Below are 21,318 nucleotides of genomic sequence, written 5' to 3' on the forward strand. Positions count from 1 at the left end.
CTACATTTTGGTAAGGTAAATCAGAGCAAGGCTCATACACTTAACGGTCATGTCTTGGGCAGGTGATGCTGAACAAAGAGACCTTGGAATGCAGGTTCAGAGTTCCTTGAAAGTAGAGTCACAGGTAGATACGATAGTGAAGTAGGCCTTTGGTATGCTTTCCTTTACTGGTCAGTATTGAGGACAGGAGTTGGGAGGTCATGTTGCGGCTGTACAGGGCATTGTTAAGGCCACTTTTGGAATATTGCGTGCAATTTTGGTCTCCCAATGACAGCATTTGTAGGGTTTGAGCTCGAGGGAAAGGCGGAATAGGCTGGAGCTGTTTTCCCTGTAGTGTCAGAGGTTTGAGGGATGACCTTTTAGAGGTTTATCAAATCATGAGGGGCATGGATAGAGTGAACAGCCAAGGTCTTTTCCCCAGGGTAGGGGAGTCCAAATTTAGAGGGCATAGGTTTAGGGTGAGAGGGGTATGATTTTAAAAAGGACCTTTTTCACAGAGAGGGTGATGCATGGACTGAATGAGAATAGAAAGGTAAATGAATAGAAAGAATATATAGAGGGATATGGGTCAAATGCTGGTAAATGGGACTTGGTTAATTTAGGGTATCTGGATAGCATGGATGATGTGGAGTGAAGGGTCTCTTTCCATGCTGTCCCGTTCTATAATTCTATGACTCTCACTGAGTCATTTGGCAAAATATCACACAGCATTACAAACTTTCCAATGTTCCTCCCTGTCTATCCAACATGATCCAATGTAAGAGCTGAAAACACATGCAGTAGTTTAGAAACAGATTTACCTGGTACAGGTGTGTTCGGTCCAGGTGTAGGAGCTCGCTCTAAAGGAAACATCGTGTGGTAAGTACGGTGTGTGAAACAAACTGCAGAAATGTTCAGAGACTCTATTGGGCTTTAGGGAAACACGCCCAGGGAGGAATGAGGCTCAGGTCAGACGGAGCAGGAGGGATCAGGAACAGATAAAAGCAAATTACTACAGATGCTGGAATCTGAAACCAAAAGAGAAAATGCTGGAACATCTCAGCAAGTCTAGCAGCATCTGTAAGGAGAGAAAAGAGCTGACGTTTCGAGTCTAATTATCCCTGTATCAAAGTTTTGACAAAGGGTCAGTTAGACTCGAAACATCAGCACTTTTCTCTCCTTACAGATGCTGCCAGACCTGCTGAGATTTTCCAGCATTTTCCCTTTTGGTATCAGCAACAGGATCGGGAGTGAAAATTCCAACAGGATTGCATTAACTGGGAAGGGTAGAATGGAAGTTTCCAGAGTGACCCTGAGCAGGATCATTCCCAGCAGCTTACATCCCCCTGTGGAGAGAATCCTCACAGGATCCTGGGCCGACTGGGATACACTTTCAAGGTCAGTGCACTGGGTCTTGGAAAGGCTGCTTGGGAGGGACTGTGGGTCCCACCTCCTGCAGCCCAACCTCTGGAGACGGAAGGACCATGTTTCTGGGGAGGAAGTGCAGGTTCTCACACTGTTAACCCCTTCCATCACCCAGTTTGGTAGCTCCATCCTTCAGGGCTCAGTCAGCTCGCTCAGTGGGGTTTATTACTGAGTGACTCTTGGGGATGGACAGGGAAGATCCACTCAGTAGATTCTGTGTCTGTGTGACCCTCAGTTGTTCCCCCAAGTGGGGGTGAACATTGTGGGGTACCCATTGATCAGCTGAGGGAGGGCAGTAGATGAAAATCAGCAGGAGGTTTCCAGGCCCATGTTTGACCCGAGGCTGAGAGACTTCATGGGGCTCAGAGTCAATGTTGAGGAGCCCAATCCCCTCTCCCTCCTGACTGTATCCCCCTGGGGTGATCGGACACAGCCCGGGATGGTGATAGTGCAGTCTGGGGTAGACAGGGGATTCTGTCAGGATGGCTCTGTCACACAGCCCAACATACAGAGCCCAGATGTCAGTGACTGGGTCTTTGCAGAGTCAACTGGGCTGGGCGTGTCTTTGTTGTTGCCTGGTTCAATCCCTGGGTCACAGCCAGTGGGTCTGTTCAGGTTTAATCTTGTTCCTCTTCATCATGGAGAGATTGAAAATCATTGTCAACTCAGGTAAATGTCCCCCAGGTTGGTGTGGGACTGGAGTCACAGAGACCAGACCGGGTAAGGACGGCAGATTTCCTTCCCTAAAGGGACAAGAGGGAACCAGTTGGGGTTTTACAACAATCCAACAGCTTCATGGTCAGCAGTTCTGAGGATGGGTCACTCAACCCAAAACATGAACTCTGCTTTCTCTCCAGAGGTGCTGCCAGACCTGCAGAGCTTTTCCAGCAATTTCTGTTTTTGTTTCTGATTTACAGCATCTGCAGTTCTTTTGATTTTTATTTAGCTTCATGGTCTCTTTTATTGCAGCTGAATTTATATTTCCAGATTATAATTCAAATACACTCCTTAGATTGTCTCAGAATGGCATATAACCCCTGCACAAACACAGACAGAAAATCACAGATTAAATACTGAACATCTGAAGGAGATCGCTCTCACCTTTTACAGAGAGATCGACATAATGATGCTCTGAATAAAAAAGCACACCAACTCTCTTTCGAATCCAACACTGATACACATCCTGGTCTGTCTCCCTGAGGTCAGAGATCAGAACTGACCAGTTCCCTTGTTCCAGTTGATCTTTGAACAGGTTCGCTCGGTTTCTGAACCGTGGGTCTTGTTGGGCCAAATCATCATTCCCATCGACAAACACGTTTAAAGTTTCATGCTTCTGTGTCCCCTAGATTACCAGTAAATCAGAGACTGGGACATTCCCTTTGTAGGTACAGGGCAGCACAACCTGCTCCCCAAGGAACCCAGAAACTGGGACAGGCGAGTCACCTGGAAAAGATGGAAAGTATTTATCCACAGATAGACCCTCCCTGCTGGTACATTACATCCCAAGCTTCACTGCGATGCTGGATTTACAAGAAGCTCTGATCAGTAACTCACTGCTTTCATTTCTGGGGGAAGGTTAAAGCTCAGACATTGAGGGTCTTCAACTAAAAGCAGCTTGTGCTGGATATATGTCAGCACTGAGCAGCGGGACAGCACTTTGAATCACATGGTTCCCATTTGGACACCCACTGGGAGACTGGGGAGGGATTGGGAGCAAAGATCTTCAATGGGAGGTGGTGATCAGGAGTAAAACACTGAAGCTCTAACTTAAAGGGGGAAATGGGTGGGGAAGTGTACCCAAGGATGTGCAGGGAGTCTGAAACAACTTGCCTCTCCCCCACAACACGGAGACTGTCCCTCCCATGACCCAAAGCCTCACCTCCTCTCCCACATTCTGAGACAATTCCCACCTCTCTTTGATCCAAGGACTTTCCCAGATTCCTGATTCCAGTGCTCAGGACCCAGCCCCCCCATCCCAGTGTCACTGAGTATTGCTCAGGGTCCAGATGCCACTGTTCCTATCCCAGGGGTTAATCTGAAGATATTAAATGCCTTCCTTTCAGCTCCCTCTCATGATCACGGTGTGTAATGTGAACCTACTGTGTCCCACTCCCTCAGTGGGTCCACTTGCAGCCCACACAGCACCTTAAAGCAAGAGGAATTCCTGATTCCCCCCACCCCCAGCCTTTGATCCTGCTGAAATGTTCCAGCACTCACAGCACTGACCTGAAACAGCAGCAACAACATTTAGCAGCAGCAGCAGCAGCAGCGGGGGGAGTAGTTTCTGTGAGCTGTGTCCCTGCAACAAGAAAACACAGTGAGTCCCTTTCCAACAGATTCCCTTCCTGATCAGGTTGATGATCCCGCTCCGCCCTGTCCCCGGGTGATGCCTGACAGATACAGCCCATGAGAAGGGCTGGGACATGGGGACTCGGAGTGAGAGGGAGGGCGGGGACAGACAACGCCGTCAGTAAAATAACTGTTTCCTTGCCGTTTGTCAAATTAATCTTTAGAGATCGTTCTGCATCACTTTACAACCGCCGCAGTCTCGGTCTAACCCTCTTTTCAATGTTTCAATTCAACCTCCCCCTCCCTCAGTTCACTCACAGATCACTTTATAAACTTCTGAGAAGTTCCAGCCCTTTCTGTCTCTCTGAGATTGTCAGCATTTCCTTTTAATAAAGAGGTGAGTGCTGGGGGGGTGATGAGGGAGAGAGAGTTTCCCCCCAGATCCCCCTCCCTCCCTCCGTGTCCCCGGGTGGGAGACACTGACAGTAAGTACCTGCAGCTCCTTTCCCGGGACCGGGACTGCGATCAGGATCAGAGGCAGACACTGACAGGAGACCGAGAAGCTGCTGAGAAACATTTGGTAAAACTCCGTGTTGCAGGGAGAGCAGGGTGTGTGTCAGTCAGATACAGCCCGGAGCTGACCCTGGGTTCACTCACGGTCTTCCTGATGAAGGGCTTATGCCCGAAACGTCGAATTTCCTGTTCCTTGGATGCTGCCTGACCTGCTGTGCTTTAACCAGCAACACATTTTCAACTGTCTCATTCATAAAAACAAGTTACAAACTGCAGACTGACCCACATTGTGGGGAGACAGGGGTGCACCAGTTCATGCCCCTTTTTCCTCTCTGCTCTCCCGGTTCTGGACCCACAGTTTTCCGGCAGTCCCCACTCGGATCACTGTCTCACTGCAATCCCTTCAGGGGAAAAGCAGCTTGGACCCGGTTTTTCCCGACAGAGGCTGCACCCGGATCGCTCACTCCTTCCCTCCCCCCACCCTCGCTGTGAGAATGGGAGAGCCCAGAGCCCGCCCTCAAGGTTGTGTCACAGTCGAGAGGAAAAAAGATCACCCGAAAATCATAGATTCCTCACTGTCTGACCAAGACTGCCAGGTTGGTCGTCGCATTATGTGTGCTTCCTGCACAGAAGAGTCGGGTTGTTACAATCCACATGTACAAGACGACAGGAACGACTGGGAGGCCAGGGAAGGGCTGGAGAGAAAAGGAGAAGCCCCACACAAGGCTGAGGGACATGGAAAGGAGACAGGCCCTTTAGGTGGGGAGCAGAGGGCTCAATATCTAAACTTCATGGGGAGAAGGGAACAACGTTAATGGAGGGATTGAAGGGAAATAAAAGGTGGGATCTCCCAGACTCACCAGAGGAGGGAAAGATCTGGTGGGAAACAGAAAAAAAAACTGGGACAGAAGTCAGGGAAAGGCCTGGAGAAATCATCTTGGGAATATCAGAGTTTTCTGGAATGTTAGGAAGAGGGAAGTGTGTGTGTGTGTGTGTGTTCAGAAACTGCCTTATTCCAGAGAGGGAGGGAGAAACGAGGGGCAGGATGAGACGGAAATGTAGAAGTGGGCAGTGGGCTGGGGAGAGGGGGCTTCCTGAGGGCACATTGAGCTGGGATATGAAGGGCTGGGGTCAGGTAGGCAGCTGGGGCGGGGTGGGGGCGGAGTTTGGAGCAGAGGCTGAGGGGAGCTGAGCAGGAGACAGAGGGAGGGAGGGAGAGGGGGAGGAGATTCAGGCTGTCTCCCACAGGGATAGATGTCCTGTCTCCAGACACTGGCGGTGAAATGTTGCTGCTGAATCTGGGTTGAAATAATTGATGTTTGGTTTTGCGGGGGGAGAGAGAGTCAGGTTGGTCAAACAGCACGTGGAGCTCTGTGGGTGCCCTGCAGTGTCACTCACTGAAAATTTCTCCCTAATGTGCTCTGTGTTGTGGTTCTGAAGCTGTTTGCTGGGCAGTGGGTTGGAACAGATTCCTTTTGGATTTCCTTTCGTTAAAGGAAGGTTCTGAAGCTGTTTGCTGGGCAGTGGGTTGGAACAGATTCCTTTTGGATTTCCTGTCATTCTGCCCTGGGTTGGGAGGGGTTTGGAGGGGAAATGTACTGCAAAGCTGAAGGATTTGAGGATTCTAGTTCCTGCAACAGTTCTTAGGAGACGAGGGGGAAATTAGTTTAACTTCAGATTTAGAAACAAATATTTCAGGTGGTTTTGAATTCTAAACAGAAAGAAACGAAGACATTTGCAGAGATTTGATTCATCTTCCATCTAGCTGCAGGGCTGGGGCAAGTTCCCGAGCTTTAAAGATTCCAGTTCCTGGGGAATGGGGAACACTGTGACCAGAAAGCCGAAATACATTGCCACAACTGTGCAGGAAGCTCTTGTCATTTTCAAATTCCAAACCCTCAAACCCAAGTTACAGATGAAATAATGACCTTTGTCCACAAGTCCATCAGGAAGTAGTCAGCACGTAGTGTCCTTGAGACCCTTTGGGAAAAAGGGAGGGCATATCCTATCGAGTGGTTCCCTGAGCAGACTGTCAAAGCCATTTGGCAGAATGCCTCACTGCCAGAACTTTCCAACTAGCACCAAGACATGGCTTGGCTGGTGGTGAGAAGGGCTCTGCCTGTGAGATCATTCATGCACGCCTGGACTCTCTGCCGCACCGCACGCTGCCCTCGAAGCGGCTGCGGGGGGGATGAGACTGTCACACACCTCCTTCTGGAATGTGCCTTCGCAGAAGAAGTCTGGAGAGGAATGCAGTGGTGTTTGTCGAGGTTCGTCCCGAGCAGCGCCGTGACGCGTGTCTCCGTGCTCTACGGTCTGTTCCCCAGGACGCACACCGAGACGAACATCAACTGTGCCTGGAGGATCATCAACTCGGTGAAGGACGCTCTCTGGGTGGTCGGAAACCTGTTGATCTTCCAGCTGAAGGAGTTGACCCTGACTGAGTGTTGCAGACTGGCACATTCCAAGGTCCAGGACTACGTGTTGAGGGACGTGCTGAAGCTCCGGGCAGCTGCCGCCAAGGCGCGGTGGGGAAAGACCACTGTGTAACATCTGCCTGCCTAAGCACAGGGTCCGACGCAATAAGGGGGCTCCGCTGACCCCCCCCCCCGCTAAATATGTGGATAGTAATCGTACAGAATGGTATATATGAATGATTACTGTCTCTGTATGCCAAGAAATGGAAGGTTTTACGAATGTATGGCATGACCAATTGTACAGATTATCAAAATATTTTATGAATAAAGTATATTTTGAATTTAAAAAAATTGGAATGTGGTCAACTCCCAGGGGACACAGGAACCAGGGATCCCCAAGACCCACAACCTGCTGATCTGTAATGGTGTGTGAGTGTCTCTGGAAAAGGCCACACAATGTACACTTTCAACAAACCGATGACCCAGAACATTGTTTAATCCCACCCAATGATTGTAAAAGCGAGGTTAAGGCAGGTCACAGAATGTGCAGCACTATCGAAATGCAGAAACGAGAAGGAAAGTGAATGTACAGATACACAGACGGGAGGTTTGTATTTGGAGTGGAACATGTTTCCATGATCACCTGGAGCAGGGGAGATTATACATTACCCCAGGGGGAGGTCATATCCAACACAAACAGACTAATTTGAAATCTCTTAGGGGCTGCAGGAAGATGCTGGGTTAAAGTTAAGATTCACCAATCATTATCCCAGCTGCAAGTGTTTCAGGGGATCAGGGAAAGGTTAGGTCTTACTTGTAAAACCAGGCTCAGCTCTTCAACATGAGGCACAATCCTCTATCCCAACACTATACTCCCACTCTCTCCCCAAACCCCTCAACACCTTCAGCCTGGAGTAATGGGTTTTCTGAAACATATTCAGTGATTTCCCCTCCACAGCTTCCTGTGGGAGAGAATCCCACAGCTTCACTGCCCTCTGAGTGAAGACATTTCTCCTCAGCTCAGACTGGAATACTCTCTCCCGTATCCTCAGGCTGTGGCCCCTTGCTCTGGAGCACTGGCCAAGGGGAAACATTGTCCCTGCATCCAGTCTGTCCCACCCTGGAACGGTTTTATTTCGGGAAGTCCTGTTTCCTGTTATCTCTAACCTGATCTTTCTGAAACATGCTGTCCGGGTCCCTGAGTCTGTGAGACGTTGAAATGTGTTCAAAAGGGGTTTTCTCAAATCAGCCCAGAGATGTGATGACACACTTCTGGGGCAGGTGGGACTTGCACCTGGGTCTTCTGGCTCAGACTTAGGGACACTACCACTGCACCCCTCTCCCTTCTCTATGAAAGATTACTGGGGGATCTGATTGATTACCCATAATGAAGATGATGAAAATGATTTCATGGGTGGGGACATATTGTCCAACACAACACAATGCTCCATGGCCACCATCTGTCTCAGGCTGGTCACAGTTCTCCAGCAAAGCACAGTCCACGCTGGAAGAAGATAAATTGAGGTGAACAATGTTAGAGCTGGAGGCACTTTCTCCCATGACCTTACCCCAACCCCACACACCAGACTTTGTCACCACGGGGGCTGTTACCCCACCCAACCCATTGTTAACTTCCAACAGTCCCCATTAGCAGCTATTCATTCTCCCACACTGACCTTGACCCAGGCCTTGGTCTGTCTTAATATTTTTGGGCAACTCATCCCACCCATCATTTACTCTCTACCCCATCCCTATCTTCTGCACAAATCCCAACCTTTACGCAGCTGCCATCAGTTCTGAAGAAGGGTCACTGAACCAGAAATGTTAACGCTGCTTTCTCTGCACAGGTGCTGCTAGACCTGCAGACTTTTTCCAGAAATTTGTTTTTCTTTAGTTTCCGGTCTCTGCAGATTTGTTATTTACTGACGGTACAGAGTCAGTATGGATTTGAGGAGGAGGCTTCAGGGATTGAGACAGGCTGGGTGAGTGGGTACATGGAATATAATGGGGAGAAGTGTAAGATTACCCACTTTGGTGGGAGGAACAGAGGGGCAGAGTATTGTTTAAAAAGTGAGATTGGAAAGTGATACGTCCAAAGGGACTGAGATGTACTTGTTCATGAGCTGCTGAGAGATAGCACACAGGTACAGGTAGCAATTCAGAGGCAAATGGAAGACAGAGCTTGATCAATGTCTAGTCCCTGGTCACAGCGAGAGATATGGGGAAGGGACAGGAATATTGTCATGAGGTAGATCATCCGCCAGGATCTAGAATGGCAGAGCAAGCTCCAACAATTTAATTGGCCGACTCCTGGCCCTAGTGTAAAAGACCGAAATATTCACAACCATCTTCAGCCAGGAACACCGACTGGATGATCACTCCTCGCCTCCTCCTGAGATTCCCACAATCACTGATCCCTGTCTTCAGCCAATTCCATTCACTCCAAGTCGTATCAGGGACTTAGTGCCTGTAGACAGCAGCCCCTCTGTTCATGCAGTGACCAGCAGAGTCAATAAACATCAGACTGTAGGCACACTAATATCAGCCCCAGCTTCTCTTTAATCACAGCTTGGAGCAAAACCTTCACTTGGATCATAAAGGTCACAGTGTATATGCAGGTACAATCATTAGTCGTTAAAATCATTCCAATTGTACTAAATTTCCATAAAAAGTATAAAATGTATAAATAAGGAGAGATAAGGACCTGCAGAATAAAGATTCATGGTCAGCACTGACAACCGACCAATTGCAGGGCAACAGTTGCACATCCCTGGGTTTAACAATAATGCCCGAGTGTACAAACAGATATCAATTCAGTATCAGCACCATGGACTGAATGATCCCCTCTCGATCACACAGAATCCACATCCTCACAAGGCAATATAAACGGATTTCAATCTGTAACATTAATGCTGAAATATAACACAGAGGAGGAAACACTTGGACAGTGTTTCTAAGGAAAGGAGATAACATTCCCACTGGGAGTTTCCCTCCTGAGATGGTGCTGCTCAGAGAGTTTGTGCAAAGTGGGAAGTGATTGTTGATCCCAATCCTGAGCTCAGACTTTCCATCAGGAATCACTCGATCCCCCCAACACTGGGCTGACTCCCCCCTCCCTGAGCCAGGCTCAGTGCAGTGGAAACTCAGTCAGTGCTGGACAGCCCCGTTCCCCAGAAGGTTTTGTTCTCCGGCCGCTCCATCCTGATGCTCAGGTGCTGTTGGTACAAGGCTCCGTGCTTCACCTGAACAGGCCACCTCTCTCAAAGGGACACCATTCGATGCTTCATTTCGATCGCTGGAGTGTCGGCTTCGAGCACCATTCCTAGAAGAGAGACACAAGCAGAGAACAGGTTAGAAGAATCCACCATTTTGGACGTGTGTGTAAAGGAGCTGTTCAGGAGCACAGACCCAGTAAATAACCCTCAACATCTTGGGGATCAATGGCAGCTGGAAAATGGTAAAGACGGCCTTCCCAAGTCATCGAGTCTTCCGATGCCTGTATTAAGGGGACGGGTTATAGAGTGTTGGGGAAAGACTTGCATTTGTACAGCACCCAGAACAGAACATCCAAACATAATTCATGGGAGGAATCAGACAGAAGATGATACCAAGCCACATGAAAACAAACTGAGGCAGAAAGGTGGGACTTAAGGAACATCAAAAGAAGAGAACAGGAAGAGGCAAAGAAGTTTGTGATGGGAATGACCACAATTATGAGCTTTCAGGCAGCTGAACGTCTGGTCACCAATGGTGAAACAATGAGAAACTGGACAATGTTTTCGAGGAGCAAGGGAGGAGTATGGAGATCTCAGAGGGTTACAGATCTGGAGGAGGTGCCAGGGGAAAAGCACAGAGGGAGGAGAATACTAGAATCAAATCATTGCTGAACAAAGTCAGTGTGGGTCAGTGAGGGCAGGGTGATATCTGAATAATTAGGGAAAGAGCAAACACTGAATAAAGTTCATCAACCTGACCCAACAAGAACACATTTATATAAATGATTTGGATGTGAATATAGGAGGTATGACTCGCAAGTTTGCAGATGATACCAACATAGCTGGTGCAGTGGACAGTGAAGATTATCTCAGAATACAATGGGATCATGATCAGATGGGCCAATGGGCTGAGGAGTGGCAGAGCACCTTCAATTGAGACAAACGTGAGGTGTTGCATTTCGATAAGACAAACCAGGATACATAATGGTAGGGTCCTGGGAAATGTTGCTGAACAAAGAGACTGAAGGGTGCAGGTACATAGCTCCCTGGAGGTGGAGGCACAGGTAGACAGGCTGGTGAAGGCAGCATTTGGCACATTTCCCTTCGTTGGTCAGTGCATTGAGTTTAGGAGTTGGGACGTCATGTTGCAGCTGTACAAGACATTGGTGAGGCCACGTTTGGAACACTGTGTACAATTCTGGTCCTCATTATATCGGAAAAATGATGTTTAACTTGAAGGTGCAGAAAAGATTTAAGGATATTGCTGCAAATGGAGGGTTTGTGCTAGAGAGAGGCTGAATTGGCTGGGGCTATTTTCACTGGAGTGGTGACTGAGGATGACCTTCTAGAAGTTTATAAAATCATGAGGGACATGAATAGGATGAATGGCCAAGGCCTTTTCCCAGGGTAGATGAGTCCAAAACTAGAGGGCCTAGATTTAGTTGAGAGGGGAAAGATATATAAACATCCTGGAGGGGTAACAATTTCACACAGAGGGGGGTGTGTTTATGGAATGAGCTGCCAGAGAGAGTAGTGGAGGTTTGTACAATTGCAATATTTAAAGGGCATCTGGATTGTGCATGAATAGGAAAAGGTTAAAGAGGGATATGGGCCAAGTGCTGGTAAATAGGACCAGGTCAGATTGGGATGTCTGGTTGACGTGGATGAGTTGGATCGAAGGGTCTGTTTCGATGCTGTTTAACTCTCTGTGGAAGAGGCTGGAGATTGCATGATGTAGCTATCAATTCTGTCAGGAACCATCGACCCAGAGTGCAAGCAAGTCACCTCGAGCCTGAGGGACCACCCAGGGAGAAGGATTGGGGAATTGTTGAGTCTGTGATGAGAGGGATTGATATGAGAGTTTCAGCAGCAAATGAGCTGAATCAAGCAGTAGGAACAGGTGATGTGACAGATTTGAAAGTACACAGTGCGGGTGATGGACATGAGACTAGAAACTGAGCTCAGGGTTAAATGGGAAGCTGAGCTTGTAAACACTTCACTGCAACCTCACACAGTGACCAGGGAGGACTGTGTCCGGGTTTCAGGATCCCAGAGAGAATATGCAGTCAGCTTGGGGGGAGAGGGGAAAGATTTATAAAGCTCCACTCTTTTCCTCGTTATCCTTGGGGTACAGACAGACTCTAACCTCACACCTTTACTGCACTCTCTGAGCTGAGATGTCACCTTTTTTTTTGATAAAACCTTAAGTTATCTGAGAATGTGACTTAAAAGAACTTCTGGGATTGACGTATTAATGAACCAAAACCTGCAACCTATTCTAAAAGATGAAAGACTTAACAGCAATCTAGGTCTGTTCCAAATATCACACCAGTTGCATGACACTGATCTTTTGTGATAAATTCTTATGATCCTGCCCATTAGCTACGTGACGAAGAAGCAGCACTCTGAAAGCAAATACAGTACTTCCAAATAAACCTGTTGGACTATAACAGGTTGTGTGATTTGTCCACCCTTCCTTGAATAACTTGGAAAGTAACTTTGGAGTTGCCTGTATTTTACCCATCATTATTCTCCCAAACCCCCTTTTCACTTTTGTCATTTCCTTTCTCAGTTTCTCCATGCACAGACTGTACACATCCAGGGTTTCTACTGATCCGACCACATCAGTATGTGCCATCAGGCTCCTTGGTTACAGAGAGTGGTGAACTCGGCCCGGACAATCTCCAAGGACAACCTCCCATCTACAGAATCCCATCTACCAGGCCCACTGTCAAGGAAAGGCTGCCAGCATTCTCAAAGATCCATCCCACCCTGGCAATGCTTTTCTACAAACTCTACCATCGGGGAGAGGGTACATAAGCCTAAACATACGCACCAGCCGGTCTCGAAACAGTTTCTCCGCTACTGTTGTCAGAATGCTGAATGGACTCACAAACTCTTAGCATTTGCCAGTAGCTGTGTTTTGGTTTTTGCTGCTGTTTCCCCATTATTTACTTATCGATGCTCCTTAACTCTCTGATCTGCCTGTATTGCTCTCAAGACAAAGCTTTTCACTGTGCCTCAGTACACATGTCAATAAATTCAATCCAGTCTAATCCTGTACATCACTCGATACCAGGGTTTGCTGAATTTGTTGGTGCCACCCTTTACCTTTATTGGAATAGGATGGCCCTGTGCTCTCCCTATTTCCTTGGTGAGTGTGTCCCACCTGATCTTAAAACATAGAAACAGTTTTCTGTCACAGATTTACCCAGAAGGTCCCCTCTGGCCAGGTCATATCTCCTTATTAAAATTGGCCTTCTTCAATTCAGACTTTGATTTCAAGCCTACCCTTTCCCTTTCCCAAAACAAGCTGGAATCTGACTGAGTTATGACCACTGTCGACAAACCGTTCCCCAACTGATACTTCAATCACTCGCTGAGCTTCATAACCTAAAATCAAGCCGAGGATCACTCTCTCTCGTATGGTCTTCTGAAGCTGTCCTGGATGCATTGTAAGAATTCCACACTCTAAACCTCTCACACAATGACCGAGCTATTTATCCTTGATGTTGAAATTCCCTACAATCACGACCCTATTACTTTTACATTGCCTGAGATTTGCTGAGAAAACTGCTCTTCTGTTTCTCTAAGACTCTCAGAGGGTCTGTCGGACACAACTACATCCTCTGGTTCTCCAGTGGGATAATATTTGCTCCTTTCCAATCCACGGGGACTGTTCAGCAGCAAGAGGATGACAAGCTGGAAGTGACTGGATGATGCTGCTCAATGACAGGCTGGATTGAAGCATCCTCACAGCTCAGGGAATGGACAGGGACAGAGCTCAGCAACATTTCACACAATGTTATACAAAGATCAAAGGGTTACCATGGAAACAGTGCAACATTCCAGAACTCACCATCTTTGTCGCTTTAGGACAATGTAACCCACAATTCCTGCTACAATAAAAACAGCAGCAATCCCGATTCCCAAACCAACTCTTGCTCCAGGGGAGAGTCCAGGACCTAGAGACAGAGTGAAGCCATTAACAGACTGGGACACACAAACAAAACTAACAGCAGAGACCTTCAGCACCTAGTGTTTCAGAACCAGCCCCAGTACAAACAGATCCCTGGGTAATTCTAGTCCTGGAGGGATGTGGGAGGTTAGATCCCAATAAGCTCTCACACACCAGACCACCCCACAGCTCCTTGCACACACACACACACACAATGTGAGTGATACATGCTTTCCAATAGCGAGAACTGGGCACTTACAAGCAGCAGTTTCCCTTCAATTAAACTGAACAGCAACTGAAATTATTGTTAATTTTACAAGGAAAGGAAAGTGTTTCACACTGCCTTCAATCCAGGGTCACGACCTCCAGATTATATCTCTCTGTGCCCTCACCTCTGGTGGGCCTGTCCTTCCAGTGGGACAGGACGTACCCAGGGATGGTGATAGGGGAGTCTGGGATGTTGTGTTATTTCTGTCAGTGTGACTATGTCCCACAGTGTCCCAAGTTGGACCCCAGTCCCCAGATGTTAGTGAGGGGGACTTTGCAGGGTCAGCTGGGCTGGCTGTGACATTGCTGTGTCCTGATTCGATGCCTGGCTCACAGCCAGTGGTCCATTCAGTTTTATTGTGGATTTTCCTGTCTAGGAGTTTGATTGATGTGAAACTAATTGATATGCTCAGATAATTAAAAAGGGCAAGTAAACTTTCCCCAGGTTAATGTGGACTGAAGGGTCTCTTTCCATGCTGTATAGCTCTATAACTCTATGGGACTCTCACTGAGTCATTCTTTGGTAAAATATCACAAAGCATTTCAAACTTTCCAATGTTCCTCCCTGTCTATCCAACATGATCCAATGTAAGAGCTGAAAACACATGCAGTAGTTTAGAAACATATTTACCTGGTACAGGTGTTTTCGGTCCAGGTGTAGGAGCTCGCTCTAAAGAAAACATCGTGTGGTAAGTACGGTGTGTGAAACAAACTACAGAAATGTTCAGAGACTCTATCGGGCTTCAGGGAAACACACCCAGGGAGGAATGAGGCTCAGGTCAGACTGATCAGGAGGGATCAGGAACAGGAACAGGATCGGGAGTGAAAATTCCAACAGGATTGCATTAACTGTGAAGGGTAGAATGGAAGTTTTCCAGAGTGACCCTGAGCAGGATCATTCCCAGCAGCTTACATCCCCCTGTGGAAAGAATCCTCACAGGATCCTGGGCTGACTGGGATACACTTTCAAGGACAGTGCACTGGGTCTTGGAAAGGCTGCTTGGGAGGGGCTGTGGGTCCCTCCTCCTTCCCCCTAACCTCTGGAGGCATAAGGACACAGCCTGTGATGGTGACAGTGCAGTCTCTGGTGGAAGGGGATTCTCTCAGTAAGGCTCTGTTACACAGCCCAACGTACAGATGTTACTGATGGATCTTTGTAAAGTTGACTTGATTGAGTGTGTCTCTGCAATTCAGTCCCTGGTTCAAAGCCAGTGGTCTGTTGGGTTTTATTTATGTTCCTCTTTGTAATGGTGAGACAAACTCATTTCCCTCGGAGGTAATTTGCCAAATCAGAAAAATGTCCCCCAGGTTGGTGTGGGACTGGAGTCACATAGAGACCAGACCGGGTAAGGACGGCAGGTTTCCTTCCCTAAAGGGACATGAGGGAACCAGTTGGTGTTTTACAACAATCCAACAGCTTCATGGTCAGCAGTTCTGAGGAAGGGTCACTCAACCCAAAACATTCATTCTGATTTCTCTCCACAGATGCTGCCAGATCTACTGAGCTTTTCCAGTAATTTCTCTTTTTGTTTCTGATTTACAGCATCTGCAGTTTTTTTGATTTTTATTTAGCTTCATGGTCTCTTTTATTGCGGCTGAATTTATATTTCCAGATTATAATTCAAATACACTACTTACATTGAGAGAGAGTGGCATACAACCCCTGCACAAACACAGACAGAAAATCACAGATTAAATACTAAACATCAGAAGGAGATCGCTCTCACCTTTTACAGAGAGATCGACAGAATCAAACTGCTCCAAATTTAGATCCACTCTCTTTTCAATCCAACACCGATACACACCCTGGTCTGTCACCCTGAGGTCAGAGATCAGAACTGACCAGTTCCCTTGTTCCAGTTGATCTTTGAACAGGTTCGCTCGGTTTCTGAACCGTGGGTCTTGTTGGGCCAAATCATCATTCCCATCGACAAACACGTATAAAATTTCCTCCTTCTGTGTGCTCCAGATTACCAGTAAATCAGAGACTGGGACATTCCCTTTGTAGGTACAGGGCAGCACAACCTGCTCCCCAAGGAACCCAGAAACTGGGACAGGCGAGTCACCTGGAATAGATTGAAAGGATTTATCCACAGATAGAACCTCCCTGCTGGTACATCACATCCCAAGCTTCACACGGTTACACTGTGATGCTGGATTTACAAGAAGCTCTGATCAGTAACTCACTGCTTTCATTTCTGGGGGAAGGTTAAAGCTCAGACATTGAGGGTCTTCAACTAAAAGCAGCTTGTGCTGGATATTTGTCAGCACTGAGCAGCTGGACAGCACTTTGAATCACATGGTTCCCATTTGGACACCCACTGGGAGACTGGGGAGCGGTTGGGAGGGAAGGTGCACTGTGGGAGGTGGAACTGAGCAGCCAAAAAACCTGGAAAGGATAAAGACAGAAATGGGAGGGGTGGGGGAGTGCACCCCAGGATGTGCAGAGAGTTTGGGACAGGCTGTGGGGACCTTACCCTCCTCCCCCACACACTCAGAATCCTAAGATCCAGAGCTTCATCCCCACTCCCACGATCTGAGACAATTCCCACCTCCATTTGATCCCAGGAGATTCCCAGATTCCTGATCCCAGTGCTCAGGGCTCACTCTCCCCTCCCACTGTCACTGAGTGTAGTTCAGTGTCCAGCTGCCTCTGATCACATCCCAGGGGTTAACCTGAAGACATTGAGTGCCTTCCTTTCATTGCATTCTTCATAGAGAGAAATCTGAGGTACATGTACAGTTAGTGAACCCACTCAGATCTATTACTTTCTTTACACACAGAACAAATCAAGTCTTTGATTTTCACATTCTCTATATTTACAGTCAACCTCTTGGCATTTAGCTGAGGCGTCAGCGAGGTCCAGTTACTGCCTGAACCCCTGTTATTCTCCAGCAGAACGACCTTACACGGTGGTCTTTCCCCGCTGCACCTTGGCAGCAGCTGCCCCAAGCTGTAGGAAAGGCAACGTGGAGACACACCACACAGAAGATTTAACACAACGCACGCAATTTTAACACCCATTTTAAAGTTTATGAGGTTAGCAATGGCCATTCACCAATGGTCCAGTCACTGGGGGGACTGTCTGCACCCCCTTGTGGGTGAGCTGTTGGACCCCCGCAGGGCTGAGGTAGCCGTCCCCTTCCTCACTGCGGCCATTTTCCCGCTCTGGTGAGAACAAGGTCAGCAGAGTCCAGTTCTGAGTCTGACAGAGGGACTGTCGGAGGATTGCGGCTCCCAGTTACCTGGAGCTGTGGGCCAGTGGGTATCCCCTGGTTCTCACCGAGTGGGGCTGGACTTTACCAATCCCCTCGGGAGGGTGGGGCCCATTGTTTCCGGGTTGGGGAACTCTTCTCCTTTCCCCCGTGGTGCTCCGCCTCTTTTTCTGATGATGACCATCCTTCCTTCCCCACCCCCCCACCCCTGAACTTCACCAGAAGAGCTGCTGGTGTCATCCTCATGTAGCTGTCTGTTTCCCCTTTACTGTGAGGCTGTGGTGGGATTCCCTTTTCCTGTTGTGTTTCACCGGTATCCACTCCCCCACCTCCTTGGTCTCCTCCTCCTCCATTGTCTCCCTCTGTCCAGCTGGAGGTGGGGTCGGTTGCTGGGCCTCCATGCTGGCTGCTGTCTGTTCCACTCCAGCCTGTCCTTTCTGGGAGCCTCTTGTCTCGGTTCCCTTCCTGGATGGGGGTGTGGCACCCCCCCACCCCCATCCTATAATGGGCCGGCCTTGTACATGTGACCGTCACCTTACAGTCCGCTGCCATATGTCCCGCCCTCCCACAGGTTCAGCACACTCTAAGCTGCCCTGTATATGTCAGGTCACCTCTGCTCCTTCCAATCGCGAAACTGGAGGGCGGGTGGAGAATGTTCCCCCTGGCATCCACCCTCAGGATCACATTCACCAGCCGCCTACTGGTCCAGGTTCCGAAGGCATCCACAACATCAGTGCTGTCTCCTTCAAGCTACATGTACCTTCCCAGGAAGGTGACAACATCTACTGCTGGGCCATGGGGGTTGTACATATGGATTGGAACAGCCCAGCTCCTCTGTGCAGGGAGAACACACAATGACACCCCTGACAGGATGGAGAACAGAGCCACACCTTCTTTCTCCTCAAATACCTTCAGAAGATGCTCACATTGCTTCACACTCCTAAAGGTCACATTGAAACATCCACCACTGGGGAAATCCTGCCCTCAGAGGATTGTTTTTTAAATTTCAAAAATACACTTTTATTCATAAAATATTTTGATGATCTGTACAATTGGTGGTGCCATTCACAGGCACACCTTGCATTTCTTTACATAGAGATGGGAATTAATCATTCCTATATACGGGTCTGTACGTTCACCACCCATATATTTAGCTGAGGCTTCAGCGGAGCCCACTTACTGCGTGGCCACCCTGTTCTTCTTAGGCAGGCAGACATTACACGATGGTCTTTCCCCACTGTGCCTTGGCGGCAGCTGACCCAAGCTTCCCTCAACACGTAGTCCTGGACCTTGGAATGTGCCAGTCCGCAACACTCAGTTGGGGTCAACTCCTTCAGCTGGAAGATCAACAGGTTTCGGACAGACCAAAGGGCGTCTTTCACGGAGTTGATGATCCTCCAGGAGCAGTTGAAGTTCGTCTCAGTGTGCGTCCGGGAACAGACCGTAGGGCACGGAGTCCCGCGTCACGGAAGATGGCCCGGGTGACTGCAATGGCACAGGTTCTGGGAATAGGCCAGATCTGTGTTACATATAACAGCAATAACAGTGCCTCACACCTGATGAGCAGGTTTTTACCCATGACAGAGAGTGACCATAGCTTCCATCTGCCCAGTTTCTGCCTCACTTTCTTGAAACGCTCCCCCCAAGAACTGGCACACATCCCAGCCCCCCCGAACCAAATACCCAGCACCTTCAGGTGGTCGGTCCTGACGGTGAAGGGGATCAAGGATTGGTCGGCCCAGTTCCCAAAGAGCATGGCCTCACTCTTGCGTCGGTTTACCTTGGCCCCCGAGGCCCGTTCAAAATGGTCACATATGCACAGGTGTCTGCGCATGGACAGTGGATCCGAGCAGAAAACGGTGACTTCATCCATGTACAGGGAGGTCTTAACCTGCAGGCCCCTACTGCCAGGAATAGTCACCCCTCTGGCGGGTCTCTGGCACTGTGAGGCAGCAGTGCTAACCACTGTGCCACCGTGCCGCCCATGGTATAAGACAGATGTCAGAGGTAGTTTCTTTATTCAGAGAGTAGTAAGGGCATGGAATGCTTTGCCTGCAACAGTAGTAGATTCACCAAGTTTAAGTGTGTTTAAGTCGTCATTGGACAGGCATATAGACGTACATGGAATAGTGCAGGTGGGATGGGCTTCAGATTAGTATGACAGGGCGGCACAACATCGAGGGCTGAAGGGCCTGTACTGCGCTGTAATGTTCTATATATGAATGATTACTCAATCGCTGTTTGCAAAGAAACGGAATGCTTATGTATGTGTGGCATGACCAATTGTACAGATCATCAAAATATTTTTATGAATAAAGTATATTTTTGAAATAAAAAAAGCCAGCATGAAGATCCACCAAGAGCTGGCCTGCCCAACCAATGATCCTCCAACGCCCAATCACCATCCAGCGATGATCCCAATAGCTCTGATGACTCACAACTCAACTCCCACACTGATCAGAACAGATTCTAGACTTAGCCAAAAGGACAAAAAATGATTAAGATCAAGTGCCTTCCTTTCAGCTCTCTCTCATGATCACGGTGTGTAATGTGAACCTACTGTGTCCCACTCCCTCAGTGGGTCCACTTGCAGCCCACACAGCACCTTAAAGCAAGAGGAATTCCTGATTCCCCCCACCCCCAGCCTTTGATCCTGCTGAAATGTTCCAGCACTCACAGCACTGACCTGAAACAGCAGCAACAACATTTAGCAGCAGCAGCAGCAGCAGGGGGGGGAGTAGTTTCTGTGAGCTGTGTCCCTGCAACAAGAAAACACAGTGAGTCCCTTTCCAACAGATTCCCTTCCTGATCAGGTTGATGATCCCGCTCCGCCCTGTCCCCGGGTGATGCCTGACAGATACAGCCCATGAGAAGGGCTGGGACATGGGGACTCGGAGTGAGAGGGAGGGCAGGGACAATTCACACAGTTACTAAAAATTGCAATCGACATTTTGATCGCATTTTGCCAGTTTCCTTCTTTCTAACGAACATTCTTAGCGCCTTCGCAAACGCCGCAGCCTCGGTCTCTCATATTTCAATCGTTTGAACTTTCTGTCCACTCCCTCAGTTCACCACAATATAATCTGTTGTCCCTCAGAAACTCGCATCTTTCCGATTGTGAGAAACCCCAGAGCAGGATCCTGTTCGTCTGGTTCAGCTCCATCTCCCCCTCCCTCCCCCCTCCCTCAGTTCACTCACAGATCACTTTATAAACTTCTGAGAAGTTCCAGCCCTTTCTGTCTGTCTCTGAGATTGTCAGCATTTCCTTTTAATAAAGAGGTGAGTGCTGGGGGGTGATGAGGGAGAGAGAGTTTCCCCCCAGATCCCCCTCCCTCCCTCCCTCCGTGTCCCCGGGTGGGAGACACTGACAGTAAGTACCTGCAGCTCCTTTCCCGGGACCGGGACTGCGATCAGGATCAGAGGCAGACACTGACAGGAGACCGAGAAGCTGCTGAGAAACATTTGGTAAAACTCCATGTTGGAGGGAGAGCAGGGTGTGTCTCAGTCAGATACAGCCCAGATCCTGCCCAACATTACACCCCGCTGCTTCACTCCTTGTCAAGGACTCAGCGAGAGTGTGTTTACGTGAATTGATACAGATGTTAAACTGACCCATGTTGGGGGAGGGGGGTGGTCATTCCCTTTCCCTTCCCTCTCTCTCCACTCCGGATCTGGACCCACAGTTTTCCGGGAATCCCCACTCGGATCATTATTTTACTCCATTCCCTTCAGGGTTAAAGCAGCTTTGATCCGGCTTTTCCCACAGAGGCTGCACCCGGATTCCTCACCCACCCCCTTCCGTGAGAATGGGATAGTCCAGGCCCCGCCCAGACACGTGACAGGAGTGGAGCGATGAATGAACATTACGGGAATGTAAAAACCCTGACAGAACGCTTTTCAGTCCACGTGACCATCCATTGGTCTAACCCGGAACGGAGTTATGGAGATGTACAGCAGGAAACAGACCATTCGGTCCAACTCGTCCATGCCGACCAGATTTTTGTTTAATTCAAAAACATATTTTATGCATAAAATTATT

The 21,318-nt window shown here is 48.5% G+C and overlaps 1 protein-coding gene and 1 long non-coding RNA gene across 3 annotated transcripts; both read right to left on the bottom strand.

The window, feature by feature from the left end:
• Positions 1-820: 820 nt before the first annotated feature.
• Positions 821-4,379, bottom strand: LOC132834010 (uncharacterized). Its single transcript, XR_009647137.1, has 4 exons — positions 4,187-4,379; positions 3,631-3,703; positions 2,506-2,847; positions 821-839 (listed from the first exon to the last, which is right to left on the bottom strand). It is a non-coding gene; the product is annotated as an uncharacterized LOC132834010 (long non-coding RNA).
• A 4,816-nt stretch (positions 4,380-9,195) lies between these two features.
• On the bottom strand, positions 9,196-20,831 carry LOC132833940 (CD276 antigen homolog). 2 transcript variants are annotated; one of them, XM_060852624.1, is made up of 6 exons: positions 20,658-20,831; positions 19,966-20,038; positions 15,791-16,129; positions 14,695-14,733; positions 13,698-13,803; positions 9,196-9,945 (listed from the first exon to the last, which is right to left on the bottom strand). In XM_060852624.1, exons 1-6 carry the CDS (start codon positions 20,754-20,756, stop codon positions 9,771-9,773), a joined length of 831 nt encoding a protein of 276 aa, XP_060708607.1. In that variant the 5' UTR covers positions 20,757-20,831; the 3' UTR covers positions 9,196-9,770. The 2 variants fall into 2 exon arrangements, with proteins under 2 accessions (XP_060708607.1, XP_060708608.1); XM_060852625.1 differs by lacking the exon at positions 20,658-20,831 and adding an exon at positions 18,460-18,781 and having other exon boundaries at positions 19,966-20,043.
• Positions 20,832-21,318: the final 487 nt, after the last annotated feature.

The sequence above is a fragment of the Hemiscyllium ocellatum genome, chromosome 38 (assembly GCF_020745735.1).
Source record: "Hemiscyllium ocellatum isolate sHemOce1 chromosome 38, sHemOce1.pat.X.cur, whole genome shotgun sequence".
Classification (NCBI taxonomy): Eukaryota; Metazoa; Chordata; class Chondrichthyes; order Orectolobiformes; family Hemiscylliidae; genus Hemiscyllium; species Hemiscyllium ocellatum.

Bases quoted from the DNA above. Each gene is read 5' to 3' on its own strand.
- LOC132833940 (XM_060852624.1), bottom strand. From the start codon at position 20,756: ATGGAGTTTTACCAAATGTTTCTCAGCAGCTTCTCGGTCTCCTGTCAG. The intron at 20,039-20,657 runs GTACTTACTGTC...TTCTTGTTGCAG, and splicing joins TCCCGGGAAAGGAGCTGCAG to GGACACAGCTCACAGAAACT. The intron at 16,130-19,965 runs GTCAGTGCTGTG...AATCTATTCCAG, and splicing joins TGTTGTTGCTGCTGTTTCAG to GTGACTCGCCTGTCCCAGTT.